The sequence below is a fragment of the Eupeodes corollae genome, chromosome 2 (genome assembly GCF_945859685.1).
Source record: "Eupeodes corollae chromosome 2, idEupCoro1.1, whole genome shotgun sequence".
NCBI lineage: Eukaryota > Metazoa > Arthropoda > Insecta > Diptera > Syrphidae > Eupeodes > Eupeodes corollae.
In genome coordinates, this window is record NC_079148.1 from 54,560,593 (window position 1) to 54,582,727 (window position 22,135).

Genomic DNA, 22,135 nt, shown 5'->3' on the forward strand with positions numbered 1-22,135 from the left:
ATATCGAAACGAGTGTTTGAGTTTGTTTTGAGTTGTAAGACGATGTTAATGTGATTGTATCTTCTCCTTTCTTTTTTTTGTTTTTAACCAAATTTTAAAAAAAAACTTGAGAAATATACAGTTCTTTTCCTATCTTTTTGCTTTTTTTTCTCACTTACAAACCATTATCTGTTTTAGCTAAACTAAAAGCCCATTACCAATATTTTTCTTTTTTCCTTAATTTTTTTGTTTTGACTAAACTAAAAGTCACATTTTTTATTAAACTTATAAATACCTGTTATTGCTTGCTTTATACTATATATATATATCAAAATATACTTTAATGGTGAACATTATTCCATATGGTTCAATGTTTTCTTTTTTTTTTCTTTGTTTTGACTAAACTAAAAGTCACATTATAAAAATAATAATTTAAACAAAAAATTGTTTTCTTTAATATTTATATTTACATTTTCTTTTTTTTAACTATGAAACTTATTTTGTGAAATATACTCTCTTTTTACTCAAATCGTACTTTTTTTTTGGTTGTTTATTTAATTAGTTTTTTTTTCCCGGCAGACGGCTTTGTATATCTCTTATCATGAAATATTGTACTTATAAGAAAATTGAAAAAATAAAGAACTTATCTATCTATCATCTAACTTACTTATCTTGCTATTGTGGTTTGCGTTGGATATGGCATGGAGAACTGAGAGGCTGTCGGTGCATATCACTAAGTAGCTTGATAGTGAGATCGTTTTAGCAGCTTCTTGGATGGCTAATGCTTCAGCAGTAAAGATTGATGAGAACTCCCATAATATCCCTGCCTTCAATAAAGTGCCATTTGCATCTGTTACCGCAAAGGAGGTTTTATAAGCTGATTTCGACCCATCTGTAAACAAAGGAGTCCAACCTTCATGTTTAAGATTTCCTATTATTTCTGCAAAGTTAGAATAATAAACTCTCCTGTCGGTGTTGTCTTAATTGTACTCTGTAAGGTTTAGCTGCAAAGACTTTTGACTTATTTTCCAGGGTGGAAGGTTTGGAGTGTAGCCTTTAACTCGTTTGAAAGGTAAGCACAATTCTTTTGCCTTAGATAAGGCTTTGTTGATTGTCGATGGAAGACGTCTTTGCATTTTTGAGCAGCAAGTTGAATCAATGTCACTGTCAATGATCGAGTCTTTGGAAAAGACAAGTTTAGCGATGATTTTTATTAAACTTTCGGATTGGCGCTGTTCCAATGTGGGAAGGCCAGCTTCCGCCATGATGTTTTCAATTCTTGTTGTGCGGTAGGCATTTATGCTTCTTCTGGCCGACTGGTGATATGTAGATTTGAGAAGATTCAAAGTTGAGCTTGGACATTTACCATATATATAAAGACCATAATCTATTTTACTTAAGACTAAAGATTTAGTTATATTACATAAGGTGTTAACATGAATATTAAGTTTTTTATTGGATAAGTAGCTAATTATGTTGCTTCTTGCGGCTAGGCTCTTTTTCAGGTTTATACAATGTGGCTTCCAATTAAATTTATGGTTAAATCTTAATCCTAAAATATCTAGGTTTTCTACATTTTCTATATTTACATTATTTATAGCTAATTCAATTTTAGGAGAAGACAATTGTTTACAAATATGTAAGAGTTTACATTTATTGAGAGAGAGCTTAGCTCCAGAGTTATCACACCAATTTACAATGTCCTTTACAGCTTTTGAAAAAGTTATTTTCAAAATCTCTAAATCATTGTGTTTACATAAAATGAAGACGTCATCAGCGTAGATACAATGGTCTAAAATACGATATATGTCAATAATGGCACTAATGTCGTTAAAAGCAATCAAGAATAACACCACCGACAGAGGTGATCCTTGTGGTATGCCATTATTGAGAGGTTGTATAGAAGAAAAGGAGTTGTTAATTTTCACAGATATTTTCCTGTTCAACAGGAATGATTTGATAAATCCGTAGGTCTTGGGACCAACACCCCAAGTAAGGAGTTTGTTTATTATCAAGTGAATCCCTATTCTGTCAAAAGCTTTCATAAAGTCCAGGCTGAGTATCGATACGTGATTGCGTGAAGACAAAGCATTGGATACGTAATGATCGATAAGCAAGGCGTCTGAAAAGCCTCTATTGGGTTTGAAGGCAACTTAGTTTGCACTGATTAACTTTTTATTTTCTAGGAACCAAAAAAGGCGTTTTGCAACAATTTTTTCCAGAACTTTGGCCATGCATGGGATGAGGGAAATTGGACGGTATCCGTCTATAGCGTCTATTGGTTTGTTTGGTTTTGGCAGTGGGATGATATAAGCAGCTTTCCAAGTTTGTGGGATGATGCCGGTGTTAAATATCTCATTGTAAAGTGCAAGAAGTCTAGATTTTACATTAGAGGGGAGAATTTTAATCATAGGATAGGAAACGCGGTCTCTACTTGGAGTATTGCCTTTCAACATGCTTAAACAACATTCCAATTCAATATGTGTTATACTACCTTCAGAGGTAACAGAAAGAGGTAACAGAAATGTCAGGTGATGTATTGGAAAGGCTGTTTGCTTTCAAAAACTTGAAGGATGATGAGAAGTTGTTGTCATCTGAGAGGTTTGACCAAGAGAAAGCGAAGAAGTTGCTTATGTCTGAAGTCGACGACAGAGTACCCATGGGTGTTTCTAGACACCTTATTAGACGAGGGACATAGTTGCCAGTGAGGCACCGAATATTATGCCACATTTTGGCGACGGAAGAGTTTGGATTAATTGTTGATGTAAATTCAGTCAATGATTTAGCTTTGCTTATTTTCATTTCTTTTCTAAATAAAGCGTTTGATTTTTTATAAGCTATAAGGTTGGGAGTTAGAGGGTGCTTTTTAAATAGTCTCCAAAGTCTCATTTTTCTATCTCTCAGTTCTTTGAGAACTGGGTTCCACCGGGGAACTTTTCTGGTGGTGGGGGTGTGACCATTTTGCGTAATTGAGATGTTGGCTGCGTAGCGAATTGCTTTTTGTAAAATCGCGGCTACTCTGTTTATATTTGAGGATGGGGATTTTTTATCTGAGTAGCTTTTGGTTACAGATTGGTAACGGTCCCAATCAGCCAAGTCGATTTTGAACTTTGGGTTTGGATAAAATTTGGACTTGTTTGGGTTAGTTTGTAGCTGGATTATAATAGGAAAGTGGTCACTAAGACGTTCCATGTCGTTAATGGAAAAAGGGTGACTGAGCAGCATGATATGTCGATATGTGTAAAAGTGTTGTGTGTTGAAAAGTGATTTGGCGAGCCGTCGTTTAGAAGCATTAGATCCGAATTAAATAAGAATTCTTCGATAATATTGCCCCGGTGGTTCGAAACGGGTGAGCCCCAAAGAACGCTCCACGAGTTAACATCACCACAAAAAAGGATAGGTGTTTGTATCTGTTGTATAATGTTTGCAAGATCAGATTGAGAAAATGTTTGTTTGGGCAGTATGTAAAAAGAGACGATAGTAAATTTAATGGCCAAGTTAACTTGTACAGCAAGTGTTAAAATGTTTGAGTTGATATTGATTTGCACATGGGGTATGTTCTTTTTGATAAGAAGAGCTATGCCTTGTTTGCCAGTTAAATTTTAAGGAAAGTTGAGAAAATAACCCAAATAAGATTTCGGAATAATTGGAGTAGATTGGAACGCACAATGTGTCTCTCGAAGAGATAAAGCACATGGCGATCTTTCTTTGATCAGAATATTGAGCTCGTCGAAGTTATTAATATAACCTTGTATATTCCACTGGAGAGCTTTAAAATAGTTTGGAAGTTCTAAAATTGTGTTGGTTGTAGTTTGAGGGTGGTAGGTTGCATGACTCCGCTGTCTAAAAGTTGAGGCACCGAGGCTTCCTAAGAAGCCTGGGTGATTCAACCTTAAGGCAGCAGAGTCTGGGTTGGGGATACTGTTGTGGTGTTTATATAGATTCATCATCTTCCGTATCGGAGTTGTGAATAAAATAGTTTTTAGATTCAATAAGTTTTCGAGTTGTTTGTGAAATAGGTAAGTTAGTAGAGTAAGTTTGAGAGTTTAAAGTGTTTGGTGTCAAGTTTGTTTGTGTGTTAATATGAGGGTTTTGAATGTTATTTTGAGAATTTTCTGAGGTTAATTGTAAATTCGTTTGTGTATTAACAAAAGGGTTCTGGATACTAGTTTGAGAGTTTGTAGAGTTTGTAGAGTTTGGCGTCAGATTAGTTTCGATATTGATATGAGATATTATGATGTTTGAATGTGAGTTTTGATTAGTATCTGAGGATTTGGATATTGTTTGAGTAAGATTTACGTTTGAATTTAATCGTTTGGAGCTTACATTGTTGGTTGGGGAGGAAACAGAGAGTGTTGGTGGAGTTGGTACTGATTTTGCTAGCGGTGTTTCCGGGTTAATGTCGTTTGAGGTTGTGGGAGGAGAAATGGGAGTGGCAATGGTGACATTATTACGTGGAGCTTGGGATGAATTTGAGTTTTTAGGACGTAAGCTAGATGAATTTGCTACATTAGCAAACGAATTTTGATTTAAATTTGGTACTATGGGGTTTTGTTCTTTATACAGGCGTTTGGCGTCAGCCATAGTGCACTTTTTTTTTGTTTTTATTTTTAAAATTTCTTTCATCTGAATAAATTTTGGGCAGTTTTTAGAATCAGATGAGTGGTCGGAGAGGCAGTTAGCACACATTATTCTGGTACAATCAGTGTTGGAATGAGGTGGAAGGCTGCAAGCGGGGCATAATGGGCTATTGTTGCATTTTGTTTTGGTATGTCCGAGAAGTTGACAACTCCTGCACCGCATGTGATTAGGGAAGTACTCAGACACTTTTGTTTTGTACCAACCTATTTCTACGGTTTCAGGTGGTTGGAAAGTATCGAAGGTAAAGAGCATTAATCCTGTAGGTTTGGATATATTGCCAACAGTCTTAGTGAATTTGTATATTTCAGTGACGTTTTGTGATTTCATTTTAGATTCTATTTCAGATTCAGAGACCTTTCGAGGAATTAAGTTGATTGTGCATCGTGATTGATACATCGCATAATTCGGAGAGATTTTTAATGGCAATAAATTTGTCGGCAATTTTCGGCAATTGGTTAGGATTAGGATATTACCATCTCTTAATTAAGAAATTTGCTCGTATTCTGTACTGATAGCGTCTATTGCTTTTCTGAGTGCAAAAATACTGACTGAGGAAAGAGGTTTTTTTTTCATCTGATGGGGCGATAACAATAAACTTTGGATTTTGGGAAATGGTTTTTGTAGGCAGTTCAGGGAATTCTTCAATGGGAGAATAGGTTTTCCTGTTTTTTTTTGGTTTGGGTTCCGATAGCGAGACTTCAGAAAGTCCGCTAAAACGGCACCCAGGTTTCATTTTGGGGCCTAAGCCCATGTGCTTTAATGGAAAATCACTACACACGCGGTGGGTAAGAGATGAGCACTTAAATGAGAAAGAGTGAGAGAGAAGGAAAATAAATATTTGTTTTAAATGAAAAGGTTTTTTATTTTTTTTTGTTATTGTACTAAGTACAAAGAAAGCAGCCGAGTAAACAGAGATGCGTATAGCACGAGAGCTAGTCGGAGACTGTTGAAATAAATAATCTTTATTCCCTGTTCATTTATATCTTCCTAACATAAAACAAATAAGAATAATTATTATAAACAAAATTTAAATTTTAATTTATATAAAAAAGCAATCAATTAAGTATATTTATTGACATTTTTACATTTACATTGCGAATTAATCAAATATTAAAAACAAAAGTAAATTATAAATCGATGAGAGCACCAATTGAGCCTGAAGTAGTTTGTGGCTTTGAGATTTTTTTCACCGTTTGAACATTTTCTGGTTGCACAGAGTTTGGTTCTGATGTATTTGCAATTGCCGGGACATCTCGTTTCTTTTTCAACTTATCGATGATGTCTTCATCAGACGAGCTGTCTCTTCGAATTGGCCTTTCTACAATTTGTGAGGTTCTACTAGGTTGTATATTACGCGATGTTGAAGCATGGCCAGGCACACCTCCAGTATTAAGACCTATATAAGAAAACAAATATATATTTATGAAATTTAAAGAAATCTTTGTACTAAATACATACCAGCATCGAGAACTTCATGGTTTCTTTCCATACGTTTTGTATAGCTATACATTCCTAAATAGAATACTATGGGCAAAGCGCCAAATATTGAGCTTGCAATTGTAAAAAACGTAAAGTTGTACTTTCGCTGACAACATTTCAAGTCCTTAGACCAATGAGAACGGGTTGTATTCATCTAAAATAAATACTATGTAAACAATTTTGTTTTTATTTTATCAAGAACGAATTACTTGATCTTGAGTGTCGAAACAAATCCGCCCTTGTTTTTCCTCATCCATTTGTTTGAAGAATGTATTTAAGTCATCGTAATGTGGCGAGCAAGTCGTGCATATTTTATCATGTGGGGTTAGTTCAATGCAGTCAGTTAAATTTGAAGAGAATTTATTAAATGTTTCGGTCTCATTTGATAGATTTCCATTATTATCGAAACAGTCTAAAATACAAAGATAAAATTAATAAAACTAAATATATTTTCCAGTTAATGTTTCATGTGTTACGAATATTCAAAGTTTTCTAATAGAAAGTTTGATAGCCAGGTAATTGGGAAACCGTCTCTTTTAAAACTACTCAAAACCAAACGCACTGAAATTATTGAAATCCAACCATTTGTTTTAATTGCTTAGGTTCAAATTTAATGCACGTTTTTCTTTTAAGGTTTTTTTGAATAGCATTTTATAAAAAATTCTGTATTAAGGTGTTGTATATATAAAATAAAAGTCTACTTTCTTAATTTTTTTTGTCGATAATAATATAGCCTTTAATTTAAAATAGTAGTAAAATGTACATATTTTGCACAAAATTATTATAAAAGAAAAGACGTTAAACAATTTATAAATACTATCCCTTCTTTTTACCAACAGCAGTTAATCAATTTTACTCAGATTTTTTTTTATTTATTTATCATCAATTAGAGATTATAATAACTCTTACAGACTATCGAAATACAAAATTTGTCTTAACATAAATTATAGTCAATTAACCAGAAAGAATAAGCTGAGCATATTTTTAAATGCATCCCTACTCAAATGAAAATTAAAATCAATAAAATCAGATATTTGGTTAATTTCTCTGACACAGCGAGATATTGGCTCGTTAATAGCATAATTTACACTATGAAATACCTCATTAAATAAATAACGATTTCTAAGCACTCGAGTTGGAGCATGTAAATTTATAAGAGACAATAAAAACAGGCAGTCAATATGATAGGATAAAATATCTTTAATGAACATTATAGAATATATTTTGCGGCGATTTTCTAAGGTCTGAATGCCAAGAAGTTGACACCGAGTATTATAAGGTCGCATAACATTAGCGTTCCATCTAAGTTTATAAATAACTATTCTTGTAAATTTTCTTTGAATTTCTTCAATTCTAACAGAATGAGTTTTGTAAAACGGATTCCATACCACACAGAAGTACTTCAGAACTGATCTAACATAAGCAATATAAAGCGTTTTTAAGGTATAGGGATCAGTTAGATATTTAGAGTTGCGGAAAATAAATCCAAGCATAGGGTTGCCCTTGTAAACTATGAGTTCTAAATGATTACTGAAGATAAATTAAGAGTCAAAAATCACTCCCAGATCTTTTTTGGTTGAGACTCTATCGAGAACTTTGTTCTCAATATGATAATCATATACAAAAGGAGACGAGCGGTGGGAAAATGAAAAACATTGACATTTAGAGATATTGAGGCTTAATTTGTTGATTTTACACCAAGTTGATAAGCTTTGAAGATCTTCTTGAAGAAGATCTTGAGTACATAGAAACATGTGGTAGAGAACAGACGTCAAATAATTTGCTGCCTAAGATTTTAATAACCCCAACTGTGCTTTTTGAGTTTTTAAATACGTGCGAGATAGAAAACAGTGTTTTTTGTTGACTCAAATAAATATTTGAATAAAAAGTGTTTTTTATAACTAATTACAAAAATTACGAAAAACAAAATAAAAACAATTTTTTTAGACTAAACCATTGACAATGAATCAATTTAATAAAACCCGCTCAAAAAAACCACAACTCTTTAGCCCTTTAATTAAGAGTAATCCAACTAATTCTCACATAATGAAAAACTCACCATCTCATGTAAACAAAAGTGACAGTAAAAATTCTCTCGCACAAAAGTCCACCAACACCACCAATAAACCTCCTGGTGAGGTCAATATTTGCTCTTCTCCCTCTGCAAATTCAATCACCGTCGCCTCCGCCGTTTCTGCTGCTTCTGCTCCTGCTGTTGTCATCCCAGTAAATGATGTGAATGTCGTCACTGACTCTCTTCTTGATCAGCCAAACTTGCCTTCTCAAACTGAACTTCTTTTAAAATTAAAAGAACAAGGTGAGTCCATACTGGGTAGATTATCCACTCTTGAATTAAATTTAACCAGTCGAATGGATAATATTGAAACAAATATGTCAAAAAAAATTGACAAATTATCTCGCGATCTTATAAACTTGGAAGAGCGGGTAAAACAACTCGAGAATAACTGCACAGAAATAGTTGAGATTCGAGAGAAAGTAAACAACACCGCATCAAATGTTGACCGTCTCCAACTTGCTTCAATAGATGACAACGAAACTGAGCACATACATACAGAAATAGGCAGCTTAAAACTACAAATCCAAACAATCGCGATCAATAACATTGCAGCTGATGCTATTCTAATAGGCATACCGTACACTCCGAATGAACAACTTAAAAACACTTTCAACTTAATTTGTCATTGCATTAATTACCAACCTCCGCATATTTCTGCAATATTCAGATCAAAAGTAAAAACCAACTCCGTCATAATAATTAAATTCCTTAGTGCAACCGACAAAATTAAAACCATAAAAGCACTTTCTGATTTTCGAAAATTGTCTTCCCGGAACTTAAGTCTTAATGATATCGACCCGAATCTAAACTCAGACACACCAATTTTCATACACGAAAGCTTAACGACTGAGAACCGAGAGATTCTACGCACCGCAATTGACATGAAAAGAAAACGTCTTATTTATGCTGCCTTCACGATGCGTGGACTAGTAAATATTTTGATTAGCAAAAACGAGGGAGCGATCTGCATCAGAAGTTTACCTGAACTAAATAAAATCGCCTCAGCACGACTAAGCAACAACATCTCTGACCTTGAATCATAGCGCAGCTAATATTATTATGAACAACGATCAAAACAAATAAAAACATGCACTTTATAAAGAGAGCCTACCAGTGCTCCCACTTGTTATTTATATTTACACTTTTATTTTTTTCTTTAATTGCATATTTACTACATATTTTCATTATTGTATTATATAATTACTTATTTTTTATCTATTGTGTAAACTTTTCTTCTTTTCTTCGTATTCATGTTTTCTATTTATTTATTGTTTATTTCCGGGAATTTCCCTACTTCGGTTGTTATTTGCTGCTACTGTTCTCTTGTTTGGTGCTTTCTGTTTACTCTAAATGTTATTTTAAAATTTAATGTCACAGTTTTATGATGCTGTATATGGCAATGCTGAGTTCAAATCCGCACAACTAGTGTTGAATTATTTATCTAAAGCGAGGTCTGGTTTTAAGGTATGACACTTTAATGCTAGAAGTTTGAATGATCAAAAATTTGACTACATAAAAACTGTTTTCGATGGTACAAAAGTAGATGTTATTTGTGTGAGTGAGACCTGGTTTGATCCTGAAATTCCTGACCACATTCGTAATTTAAGTAGCTACACCCTAATACGGAATGATAGGGTCACTTCTACAACGGGCGGTGGTGTTGCAATTTATTGTAGATCGAGTCTAAAATGTAAAATATTATCCAGGTCAGATAATAATGGCATAGAATTCATTATAGTAGAAATCTCTGATTCGAATACAAAATGTTTGCTAGCATGTGTCTACAACCCTTAAAGAACCTGTTCATTCACTCCATTCTTCACAGCACTAGAATCTTTCATTATATCATATGAACACATAATTGTCTGTGGTGACTTCAATGTTGATCTACTTAAAAGGGATTCTACTTCATTTCAACTTCTTGACGCTATTGCTGGTTCAGGTCTTAATGTTATCAATAAATACCCAACCAGATACGCTCCAAATTGTTCCCCGAGCCTACTTGACCTCATTATTGTATCTGAACCAACAAACATTATTCTAAATGATCAATTATGTTTTGATGGAATATCAGACCACGACTTAGTTTTTTGTACTTATGGTATTGATTTCTCTCATTCCCAAGTTCCTTCCACATTTACTTTTAGAAATTTTAAAGCCCTCGATGTAGAAGCTTTTTATATTGATGCCAGCAGCGTGGCCTGGAGTGATTGTTACAATTTAGTGCATGTAGATAACAAACTAAACTTCATTTACAACCATGTGAAGAGATTGTTCGAAACGCATGTTCCTCTAAAAACGGTAAGAATTCAAAACGAGAAATGTCCATGGTAAAACTTTGAAGTAAAGAATGCGATTAAAAGTCGCAGAAAATACTACCTCAAGTGGCGGCTTTCTCCAAATCCTACAACTTGGCGACAATACTGCTACTTTCGTAATCAGTCAACTCTCATTACCCGTTGCGCCAAACGTAACTTTTTCGCCTCGAAACTCAATACAAATCTTTCTTCTAAACAGCTCTGGAAAAATCTTCGTGACATTGGTATTGGTAAAAAGCCAATTTCTAAGTGTGAACTTGATCCTAATGACCTCAACAATCAGTTTACTCAAACAAATCAATTAGCTACTAGCTTTGAGCCCAAGGCTGGCTTACTTTATGATGGAGTTAACGATTTTTGCTTTGAGACGGTAACTGAAGACGAAATTATACGAACTTTTAAATCCTTGAGGTCCGAAGCTATAGGCGAAGATGGTATTCCGCTAAGATTTTTGAAACTTGTCCTACCCTGCTTGATTAACGCTCTCACTCATGTTTTTAATCACTGTATTGTCACTTCTACGTTTCCTATTGCGTGGAAAGCAGCCAGGATAACTCCTGTTCCGAAAAAGCCCACACCTTCCGAACTCGCCGACTACCGGCCAGTAAGCATTTTACCTTGCATGTCCAAAGTTCTCGAAAAAATCCTTACTAAACAAATTATTGACCATTTTACGTCCAAAAGATTGCTGTCTCCATACCAATCTGGATTTAGAGCTAACCATTCCTGCTCTACAGCAATGGTTAAGATCTTAGAGGATATTAGACTTGAATACGATAAAGACAATATCTCAGTACTGTGCCTATTGGACTTCTCGAAGGCTTTTGACAAAGTTGATCATCGAGTTCTTTGTCAAAAACTTGAGCACTACTTTGGTTTTTCGAATTCAGCTGTTCGTCTCATTGGTAGTTATTTGTGTAACAGAACTCAGCGTGTATGTGTTGGAAACAATTTTTCAGCACATACGTACTTGAAGATGGGCGTGCCACAAGGCTCTATTCTGGGGCCAATTTTGTTTTGTGCCTTTATCAACGATTTGCCTTCGGTTTGTGAGCACGTCTCTTTTCATCTATATGCAGATGATATACAAATTTATCTCTCACGTAGAATCGGTTTAATAGAGGATCTTGTCTTTCGCGTTAATGAAGATCTTGAGAGAATTTCTAACTGGGCTAAGGAAAATGGTCTAGTGCTCAATCCCAATAAAAGTCAAGCCCTACTAATTTCTAAGAAGACATACAACCATAGAGATCTACCTTCGATTACTTTGAATAGTGCCCATGTTAGTTTTGTAGATTCTGTGACTAGTCTTGGATTCAAAATCTCTAGGGATCTCTCTTGCAGAGACCATATAAATTATGTCATTGCACGTATTTACGGAACTTTAAGAAAACTATGGGTATCTAATTCTTTTACTCCTCAAGAAACAAAACTTCGTCTTATGAGAACTCTACTCGTACCAATCATTTCCTTTTCTGAAGTCGTGTATCCGAAACTGGATTCTTTATCTGAATACAAACTACGTGTGGCGCTTAATGACATGACTCGCTACGTTTATGGTATTCGCAGATATGACCACATCTCTGCTTTCAGCAAAAAAATTCTTAAGTGCACTATGGTCGAATACGTAAATTTCCGTATTTGTATCTTTCTCCACAGAATTATTCGCACAAGAACACCTGAGTACCTTTATGAAAAAATTGAGTTCTGTACATCGTCAAGAACAAATAATCTAGTTATTCCAACTTTTAGATATCTAAATTCCTCACGGTTGTTCTTCGTTCACAGCATTCGCCTTTTTAACTCTTTGCCGGTTAGCATTAAGAGGATAACGGATGCAGTAAGTTTCAAGACCGAGGTTTTTAAACATTTTTCGAACAACTAGAATGTTAAGGGGGAAATAGGAAAGAAGAAGAGAGGAAAAGTCTTATATGTATTATTAATAAAAAAAAAAAAATAAAAAAAAAGTCAAAAAAAAAAAAAATATTTTTAGCAGCCTTAGTATTATCTTATTGTATATAGAATCAAACAGCACTTTAATTGTTCAACCAAAGTACAAATACTATAAAAGACATTGTCTTAGTGTATTGTTTACAATAAAGAAATTGAAAATTGAAATTGAAAAAAAAAAAAATTGAAGCACACAGTCTACCGGATCCTTAATGCATCTCAGAAATTTGAGATCATCGGCTAACATAAAGGAAAAGGAATGTAAGAGAAAATCAGGAAGATCATTTATGAATATAAGAAACAAAAGTGGTCCAAGATGGCTACCTTGGGGAACACCCGAGGAAACATCTATTGGACTTGAGACGATCGAATCAATACGGACATATTGGATGCGTCCTGTAAGATATGAACGCAACCAATTTAACAAGTTAGAATGTATACCTAGTTTTTCCAGTTTATGAATCAAAATGTTATGGTGAACTCTGTCAAATGCTTTGGCAGAATCCGTATATATGACATCGACTTAAAATCCTTTTTTTAGATTATTTATAACCAAGTTGGAAAAAATTGTAAATCCGTGTTGAAATGGAGATATAGTCTCTTTTAATAAAAACGAAAGCTTATCGCAAGCAATTTCCTTAAGAGTCACTATAGAAGTAAGATAAATCAAAATTATTATTAAACTCATTGGGCAAAACTAAACGATCCAAATAATTCGCTATGCCAACAAAATTGGCTTTTGCAAAGTTAAATTTAAATAAGTTATTAGTTGTATGTTTAAAGAAATTGTGTGTTTTGAAATAAAAAGTTAAAGCAATATGATGCATGGAATTAGAAAAAATTGGAAAAAGTGATGCATTTACTGACATTCCCAAGTCCTTATCAACAAATACTAAGTCAAGTGTCTTATCCAAACTATTTTTACAATTATTAATCTGAATAAGATTATATGCTGTAAGGGAATCTACAATTTCTGGTACATAATCATTAAAAACATTGAATGGTATAAGTTGTGACTCATCATGATCAAAAATCCAATTTACATTTGGTAGATTAAAATCACCTACTATAATAACGTGTTGATTATCTTTAAGATTTGATAAATAAAAATTACAATTATTTATATGTTCTTTATATAAATCTAGTGGACTTGTTGGTGGGATATAGCTGACAATAATATATACATATATCTTTATTAGAAGTTAATGAAAGTTTAATAATAACCAGATCAATGTCAAATGTTGAATAAGATGATGAGGGCAGCTTCAATTAAGTGGAAGCGTGAATAGACCGAACTGCAAGTAAAACACCTTCACCTCTGTCCAAACCAGTTGAAAGAGAGCATCGGTCTTTTCTATATACAGAATAATGTTTAACATCAAACATCTCTCCGATATAGTTCTTTGAAGATAGCCAAGTCTCTGTAAGCGCAAAGAAATCAAATTTAAGCGAAGAAGACGATAAGAGCAGTTGTTGAAATTTCGTACGCAGACCTCCAACATTTTGATAATAGCCATAAAAAACATGTGTATTTATTAAGGGAGCCGATTGAGCGATATCGATGAATTGCGAAGAAGATAATGATTGCGAAGTATGAGAGCCGTTGACGAAGAGCGGTGTAAAAGAAAGAACTGGATAACAAGAAGATGAAGGGGCGACAATATTTAAGCTGTTGTCGCAGAGCAGCGATGAAGAAGAGTTATCGATGAATAGCGAAGCAATTGCTGAATTCGAAGAATGAGAGCGATAAACATTGAGTGGCGGTGTGGATGTGGACATTGAAGTGAGTTGACAGGTGGGTGAAGATCATCATGATGAGAGCAGTTGCCACAGAGCAGTGATAGCTTAGAGGCACGAATTATAGATGTGATGATGGAGAGCGATTGTGATGGAGCTGTTGTTATTGTGGTTATTGCTGCACAGGTGGAGGCGGGGGTGGTATTATTGCCGTTTTTTCTTTTCTGTTCAGAGAGAAAAAATCTTTTACATGAACATGCTGCGGCCACACTGATGCATCCAAGATTGTTGTCAAACTGTATACTGGTACACTTAATTTAAATGTTCCAAAGCTTAAATCGGACACCTTTGTATCTTTTTTTATGAGCATGTAACATTTAAATAGTTCAGAAGAAATGTTTTTTTTTTCAGGTATGTATTTGACAATATAGCAAACGAGAGGTGTTTCCACTAAGGCACCTCTCCTTATCCAGGCGGCAGCGGACGAATTCACGAGATAGAATCAACGGTGGCGTCTACAGTTCCAGTAAGGTTGAACTACTTAGTGAACACCTTATAGCGCTTCTTCGACATATTCGGAGCCCAGGCCTATAAGGAGCGGTTCATCTGGCTCCCCTTCCTTGGAGTTATACTAAGGATCTGGCCCTCCAGGTTGGGGGTTGTGCCGTCGGGGTGACTTCCTGGCCACGTAAAAACATCATAGTTTCGAAGCAACAACAAGCCTCGGATACGGACGGATTCACTGTTGACAACCCACGCAAACGAAATAAGGACAACGAACTTCGAATATGTACGTGGAATGTTAGGTCCCTTAACAGACCAAGTGCAGCCGAACAATTAGTTTTAGCCCTAAACTGCTGCAAGGCAGATATTACAGCCACCCAAGAAGTGCAATGGGATGGACCGGGCAAACGCAAACTAAAAGACTGCGATATCTACTACGGCGACTGCTACCGAGAACAAAGACAGCGTCTATTTGGGTGTGGATTTGTTGTTGGAACTAGGCTCAGGCAAAAAGTCTTGAGTTTCAACAGTGTGAGCGAGCGCATCACGACAATCCGCATCAAGGCTAAATTCGCCAACATAAGCCTAATATGCGCGCATGCCCCAACAGAGAAGAAAGATGAAGACACCAAAGATATATTCTTCGAGCTCTTGGACAAGACATATGAGCAGTGCCCTGGCTATGACATTAAAATTGTCTTAGGAGATTTTAATGCCAAGCTAGGAAGAGAAGACATCTTTGGTGGCATAATCGGGAGATACAGCCTGCACGACACTACCTCCGACAACGGATTCAGGCTGGTCGATTTCGCTGCGGGGCGAGACGTTCTGGTAGCTAGTACGCAGTTCACGCATCTTAATATCCACAAGGGGACATGGAAATCTCCTGATCAATCAACCGTCAACCAGATTGACCACATTGCGATCGACGCACGACACTTCTCCATTATACAGGATATCCGAATATTCCGAGAGGCCAACATTGACCCGGACCACTACCTCGTTGTAGCCAAGGTACGGCTGAGGATATCCCGATCCAAGCCAAAACAAGAAAGTACTGTAAGAAGATTCGACGTTAGACAGCTACAATCGCAAGAGACTGCCATGTCCTTTTCCGATCGAGTCTCTAATAACCTCCTAAGGAGTCCTATGCTTCCTGCATTAAGCATTGAAAACCAGTGGCAACATTGCCTTGCAGCCATCCGAGATGCCGCCTCTGAAGTGCTAGGTTTCACACGGCCACCACAGCGAAACCCCTGGTTTGACGACGAATGCCGGCACGCGCACGCAGCGAAACAAGAGGCATACAAAACGCTGCACAAAAGAACGAGAGCTGCTCGCGAGCTCTACGAGCAGAAGAGGAGAGAGGAACACCGGCTTCTTAGACGGAAAAAAAGAGAGCATGAGAAGCGCGCGATCGAGGAGATAGAGGGATGTCACAACAGGAATGAGGTTCGTTAATTTTACCAAAAGGTAAAAAAAACCTCCCAAGGGTACCAGGCACGAACCGAAGCCTGTAAAGACGATCAAGGGAACATCGTAGTAGAACCGCAGTCGATGCTGAGAATATGGAAAGATCACTTCTCCAAATTATATAACGGCGATGACGAACCGAATTCCGCTGTAAGGGAGATAGAACCACTCAACCTCGGCGACGCAGATCAACAATTCCACCTACCCGACTTTGACGAAGTGAAGATATCTAAACTTAAGCCAAACAAAGCTGCTGGAGCAGACGGCATCGCTGCCAAACTATTCAAAGCAGCAGGCGATGACTTGGTAGGGAGCATGCACCAACTCATCTGCAAAATTTGGTCGGAAGAAAGCATGCCCGATGAGTGGAATCTCAGCATAGAGTGCCCGATACATAAGAAAGGAGACCCTCTAAACTGCGCCAACTACAGAGGCATCAGTCTCCTTAACATTGCGTATAAGATCCTCTCTGCCGTATTATGTGAACGTCTGAAGCCATTCGTCAACAACCTGATTGGTCCTTATCAGTGTGGCTTCAGACCAGGAAAGTCCACTATCGACCAAATATTCACACTACGGCAGATCTTGGAAAAAAACCAGGAGCTTCAAATCGATACCCACCATCTCTTTATCAATTTTAAAGCCGCGTATGACAGCATCTATAGGGAAGAGCTCTACCGAGCAATGTCTAGTTTTGGCACCCCTGTCAAACTTATCCGTTTGTGCAGAATCACGATGGAGAATGCACGCTGCTCTATCAAGGTCGGAAAAGATCTTACCGATGCATATAATGTCAAAAAAGGTTTTAGACAAGGCGATGCACTGTCATGCGACTTCTTCAACATCGTTCTGGAAAGAATTGTGCAGAACTCAACTGTCAACACTAGAGGCACAATCTTCCAAAGATCCATCGAATTACTCGGATACGCAGATGATATTGACATAATTGGAAGATCAAAGCGTGATGTAAGTGGAGCGTTTTTGAGCATTGCGACGGAAGCGAAGAAGATGGGTTTAGTGGTCAATGAGGGCAAGACCAAGTATATGCTGTCATCAAAAAAGGACACTGAACGACGACGTCTTGGACAAAACGTCACCATGGACAGCTTTAACTTTGAGGTAGTTAAGGACTTTGTTTAGCTAGGCACCGCTATTAATGCAGACAACGACACCAGCGCTGAAATCAAACGAAGAATAACTCTTGCAAATCGCTGCTTCTTTGGACTTAGAAGGCAATTGAGAAGTAAAGTCCTCTCTCGAGCATGTAAAATCACCATCTATAAGACACTCATCATCCCGGTTCTCATTTATGGCTCTGAGGCCTGGACCCTGTCAAAGAAAGATGAGAGCGTCTTAGGATGCTTTGAGAGAAAAATTCTTCGGGCGATTTTTGGTCCCGTACGCATAGATGGAGAATGGAGGAGAAGATATAACGACGAGCTGTACGGGCTGTACAGCGACACTGACCTAGTTAGCAGAATCAAAGTCCAACGGCTTAGATGGCTAGGTCATGTAGAGCGGATGGACATCAACGCTCCAGCCCGGAAGGTCTTCGAATCCAATCCCGAGGGACGGCGTAGTAGAGGAAGACCGCGACTCAGGTGGCGCACCCAGGTGGGAGAGGACCTCAACCAACTTGGCGTGCGAAACTGGAGACAGCTAGCTAGGGACCGAGCTGGCTGGAGACGCTTGTTGGTTGAGGCCCAGGTCCGCCCGGACTGTAGCGCCACCTTAAGTAAGTAAGTAAGTAATTTGACAATATCCTCGGAAGTGGTTTTATTAGAAAAACGTAAAATATGGAGCCACTTAGTTTTTGGTATGGAAGTAAAAGAGGAGGTGGAATCGGTCCCGATTATATCTACCCTTCTCTTAGTTCTTGCAGTTTTTTGATTATTAACATTTTGCACCGGATTTAGGTTATGATTGTTTTCATTATTTTCTTTATTATTGTTAGCTAGATTAATTTCTGATTCATTGTTTAAGGGTTATGCCAATGTTTGTGGTAAATTAAAGATTAGTTCATTCAAAAGCGGTTCATTAATGTTACAGCGAACAATATTATTCACATTTTTGGTTCTCTTAGACAAGATGATGCCTGATTGTTGGCTGTTTTCCGAGGTGGTGAGTTCGATTGATGTGAATTTAAAAATGAAGAGAAATCATTTTTAAGATCTCTTACACTTAAAACAAGATCATTGAAATTATTTATGAAATCGGAGAAACTTATGTTGGTGCAAGAATCACACTTCCAAAATAATCTTTTTTCGTTAATTGTAATATAATCATCATCTCTAACTGCGACACAAGTTTGATGAAAAAAGCGACCACAAAAGTAGTCACACTTTATATACTTTATGTCTTTGGATCGTTTGATGACTTGATCACATTTAGAGCAAAATTTAGACATTTTAGAGAGAATAATTAGCAAGGTGATTAGCACAATAGACACGTATGATGGTACCAATTTGTTTTAACTCAGCATCCAGTGTCTTCTTTTAATGCTTTTTCACTAATTTAATAGAATTAGTTCCGGAGCTTGTGGTGGATGTGGGAGCCTATTTTTGTTGTTTTTCCGGAATTTGAACGATTTAGCTTTTTGATACTTTTCAAATGTCAATTTAAATCTGTCTGTCTATAATTTCGTGGATTAAAACCAACTCATCCACACCTGAATCAATCATGTAGTTTAACAGCTTCCTTCCTTCATCGGAAAAGACCACGTCATCCCAGAAACTCTTTGATCTGGCTTTGTATTCGAACATTTATTTTACTTGCTTGTATGGTTTACTTTTGCAACCGAGGTTTCGGTCTTGTGAATCGATTGTTCTTGTCATGGGTTGAACTTTTTTACCAAATTCTTGCCCGACTTTAGCAGCAAATAATTGGCACTCTCAAAGCTAGACTATCTGTTTTTTCCATCATTTTTCCAATCTCTGCATATGATTTGATATGGTTATGCTTATTAAGAATTGCTTTCCTTTCTTTGAATTTTTGAAGAAATGATAATTTTACGTATAACAGAGGGCAATGATTTAAGTAATCCGAATTTTGTTTTTGTTTGATACAAAAAAGAAGTTAATTTAAAAATACAATGAGCTTAAAAAATATATTACTCTAAAATACTTGATAGTAATCCGCCATCGACAGTTTTGTGGACAAATTTGCGGAATATGTGCATCGGAAGTAAAAAAAAGTTAATAATAAAATGGCTTATAGGATATCCATGCAGTATTTTTCAAAATTAATCTAGCATACCTATATTCTGGCTGTCTAATAGAATGGGATAAAACAAATACTTAACTGTTAAACCCAACAAAATCAAAGTGTGTAGTTATTTATAAAAATAACTGGATTGAAGCTACTTTTTAATTGTTTCTCTAGTGCATGATCTAATATGTGCCTAATGTGCAATGGTATAAACTAAATATGTACCTCTTTTATATTGAAATTGAAACCATTGTCTACAAGAAAAAAATATGTTTTAAGTGAGAGAGATAATGTTTATAATAACAGCATTTAAATAAAGTTATTTTTACAAAAATTTCGCTTAATTTTGTTTCTCTTAGTGTCCCTTAAAGAGTTAAAGTTACATTAACAACATTGTCAGTATGATCACAGAGCATATTGCAACTTATGTAGGTTCATATATTAAACTTTTTTGTTCCCGTTCTTTTATCCTTCTATAGCCTACTTTCAATTCTTTATCTTCTGAAAGTCAGTCCTACATTTATGGAATTCTCTACTTCTGGGTATAAGAAGAAAGTACTGTGCAGATCATTTTAATGACCGCAGAACTTGGCTGCTTGTTGGTGTTATGAGATTATTGAAACATTAAGAGAAAACTTATACTAAATAGTATACTAAGCTTACCATCGCAAAATCCTTTGTTCCAGAGATCAGTCAAATCTTTTTGCATATTATAAGCTATATTCAAACGATTTTTATTGAAAATTTCCTTAGAACAATTGGCATTCGAGCTCAGAACTGAGAAATTACCAACCATATCACTGTGTTCGATATTGCAACTTGTACAGGATCTTGCTGGTGACGATTTTCTTACCATGCAACCAACGAATTGCATTTGTGAGGCAGCCAATTCTTTTAAAATTTTGTCACACTTTCGAAAAAAAAAATGTTAAAATTAAATTTTGTTTTAATCAAAAACAAAGGAATATATACGCACGGGATTTGCCTCTGTTGATGAGTTAAAAAACAGAAATGCTAGCATCACTGCCGCATAAAAATGTATTTTCATTATTTTCATTTCTATTCGAGAAGGAGATTTTTCAGTGAAGTTGTTTTTATTTGTACAAAAAGAAGTTCTCTTTGGTCTTTTTGAAAACCGCGAAATTGGTAAAATACTTCTTGAGTCTTAAAATCCAAATTAAATGTATGTTTGTGTTCCGGGATGAATTAAACTTTTTGACATTTTCTTATCAGTCCAGCGCTGTCGAGGTTTGTAAAAAATCGTGTGTCATTATTTAAGCATAGTTAAAAAATAAGTAGTGAATTTGAATCCAAGACAAAGAAAATGTTTTCATTCAAATGGCCGTCTCGCCAGTAGTGTTTGTGACTGGAATTTTCCAAGACCTTGATTATGTTGTTCAAGCAGCATTCCAAATTCATGTCTTCAATTACAGTAAGAAAAAGTAGGTCAATATGGCTCTGTCAAACTAAACGTTTACTGAACATTTTATCCCAGCTTCGTTTTCTTTTAAAAATGGTTTAATTTAATTAAAGATGCACTAGCTTCTCAACAATAATGTCTTTCCGTGTCCTGAGTGCTTCAGAAAAGATGACTTTTTGCCTTATGCAGTTCTAAGGCCCAAACTCCTAAGCGATAACGAAGTTGATGATCGTACATCCTCAAGTGCTAAGTTAATTGGATCTTTCAAGCGAATAATCCAAGATCCTTACGAATAATTGTCATCAAAATAGTGAGGGGCGTGTTGAATTCACATTCTCAAATATTTTTGAAAAATGGACAAATTATTGTCCGAACGAGTTTTCAAATATTCTGGATGGATATTAAAATATGAAAGCAAGCTTGTCACATCTGAATCAAATTTTATATAGGTAATTGAATATCTGAATCTCATTCAGTTAGTGTTTTCGATGTAAAAAGCGAACTGCTGACCAAAACACCTGCAGTCTTATTTAATAGAATTCGCTAAACAGATGAATAGTTATACAGTGAATAAGGATTTATGTAGGCTCTATGTAACGTTGCAAAAATTCCTATTTATAAAAAAATCTGCTATAAATTTTAGTTATACAATGCTTATATCAAAAAAAGTACCAAAAGTACTATAAAATCTGCTAGTTGTCATAACAACTAAAATATAACAAAATAATTCCAATTATTTGTATGATATTCTCTTTCGAAAATCTATATTTTTTTTAGATTCTTCGTTTCTTCGGCTCACGAGCTAAACTCGAGAGGCATTATTGTTTTTATTTTAATTTCAAAAAGAGAGGAGAGAAATCAAAATGACATTTACGAAATAATAATAACAATAATTTCCTTATGTAGGCTCTATTCAACCTCAAAACGCGTTTAGCTTATTATGGGACTATGCAACCTTGTATAAGTTTTATAAATAGCATTTTTGCGTTTAGAGGCATTATAGAGATAACATAACTTTATGTAGGCTCTATACAGCGTTTTTAAATAAGACTGCTGGAATGTAAAAATAACAATCCAAAGGTATTCAAGAATTTCTGTTGTATGTTGGCATCTGACAGAAGAGATGATTCAACTCTCTGTTGAATTTGAATGAACCAGAAAATTCGTTTTACATTTTTGTCTTTCTGGTAAAAATAAATGGGCATTTTAGGCTAGGCGCGCGAAACCAAATAGTTCGATCGTTAGTGTCCCAAACATCGCGCACATAAGCAACTCCGAAAGTAATCAACGAAATAAACCAATACACAGGAAACATTTATTCACCTTGACTAAATTTTTCTCTCACTTGCA

At 35.7% G+C, this 22,135-nt stretch overlaps 1 protein-coding gene across 1 annotated transcript; it reads right to left on the minus strand.

Moving 5' to 3' along the window:
- Window positions 1-5,646: 5,646 nt before the first annotated feature.
- On the minus strand, window positions 5,647-20,520 carry LOC129944376 (osteopetrosis-associated transmembrane protein 1). The gene is made up of 5 exons (XM_056053758.1): window positions 20,342-20,520; window positions 20,029-20,275; window positions 6,309-6,511; window positions 6,079-6,253; window positions 5,647-6,016 (listed from the first exon to the last, which is right to left on the minus strand). Exons 1-5 carry the CDS (start codon window positions 20,420-20,422, stop codon window positions 5,748-5,750), a joined length of 975 nt encoding a protein of 324 aa, XP_055909733.1. The 5' UTR covers window positions 20,423-20,520; the 3' UTR covers window positions 5,647-5,747.
- Between the last annotated feature and the right edge of the window lie 1,615 nt (window positions 20,521-22,135).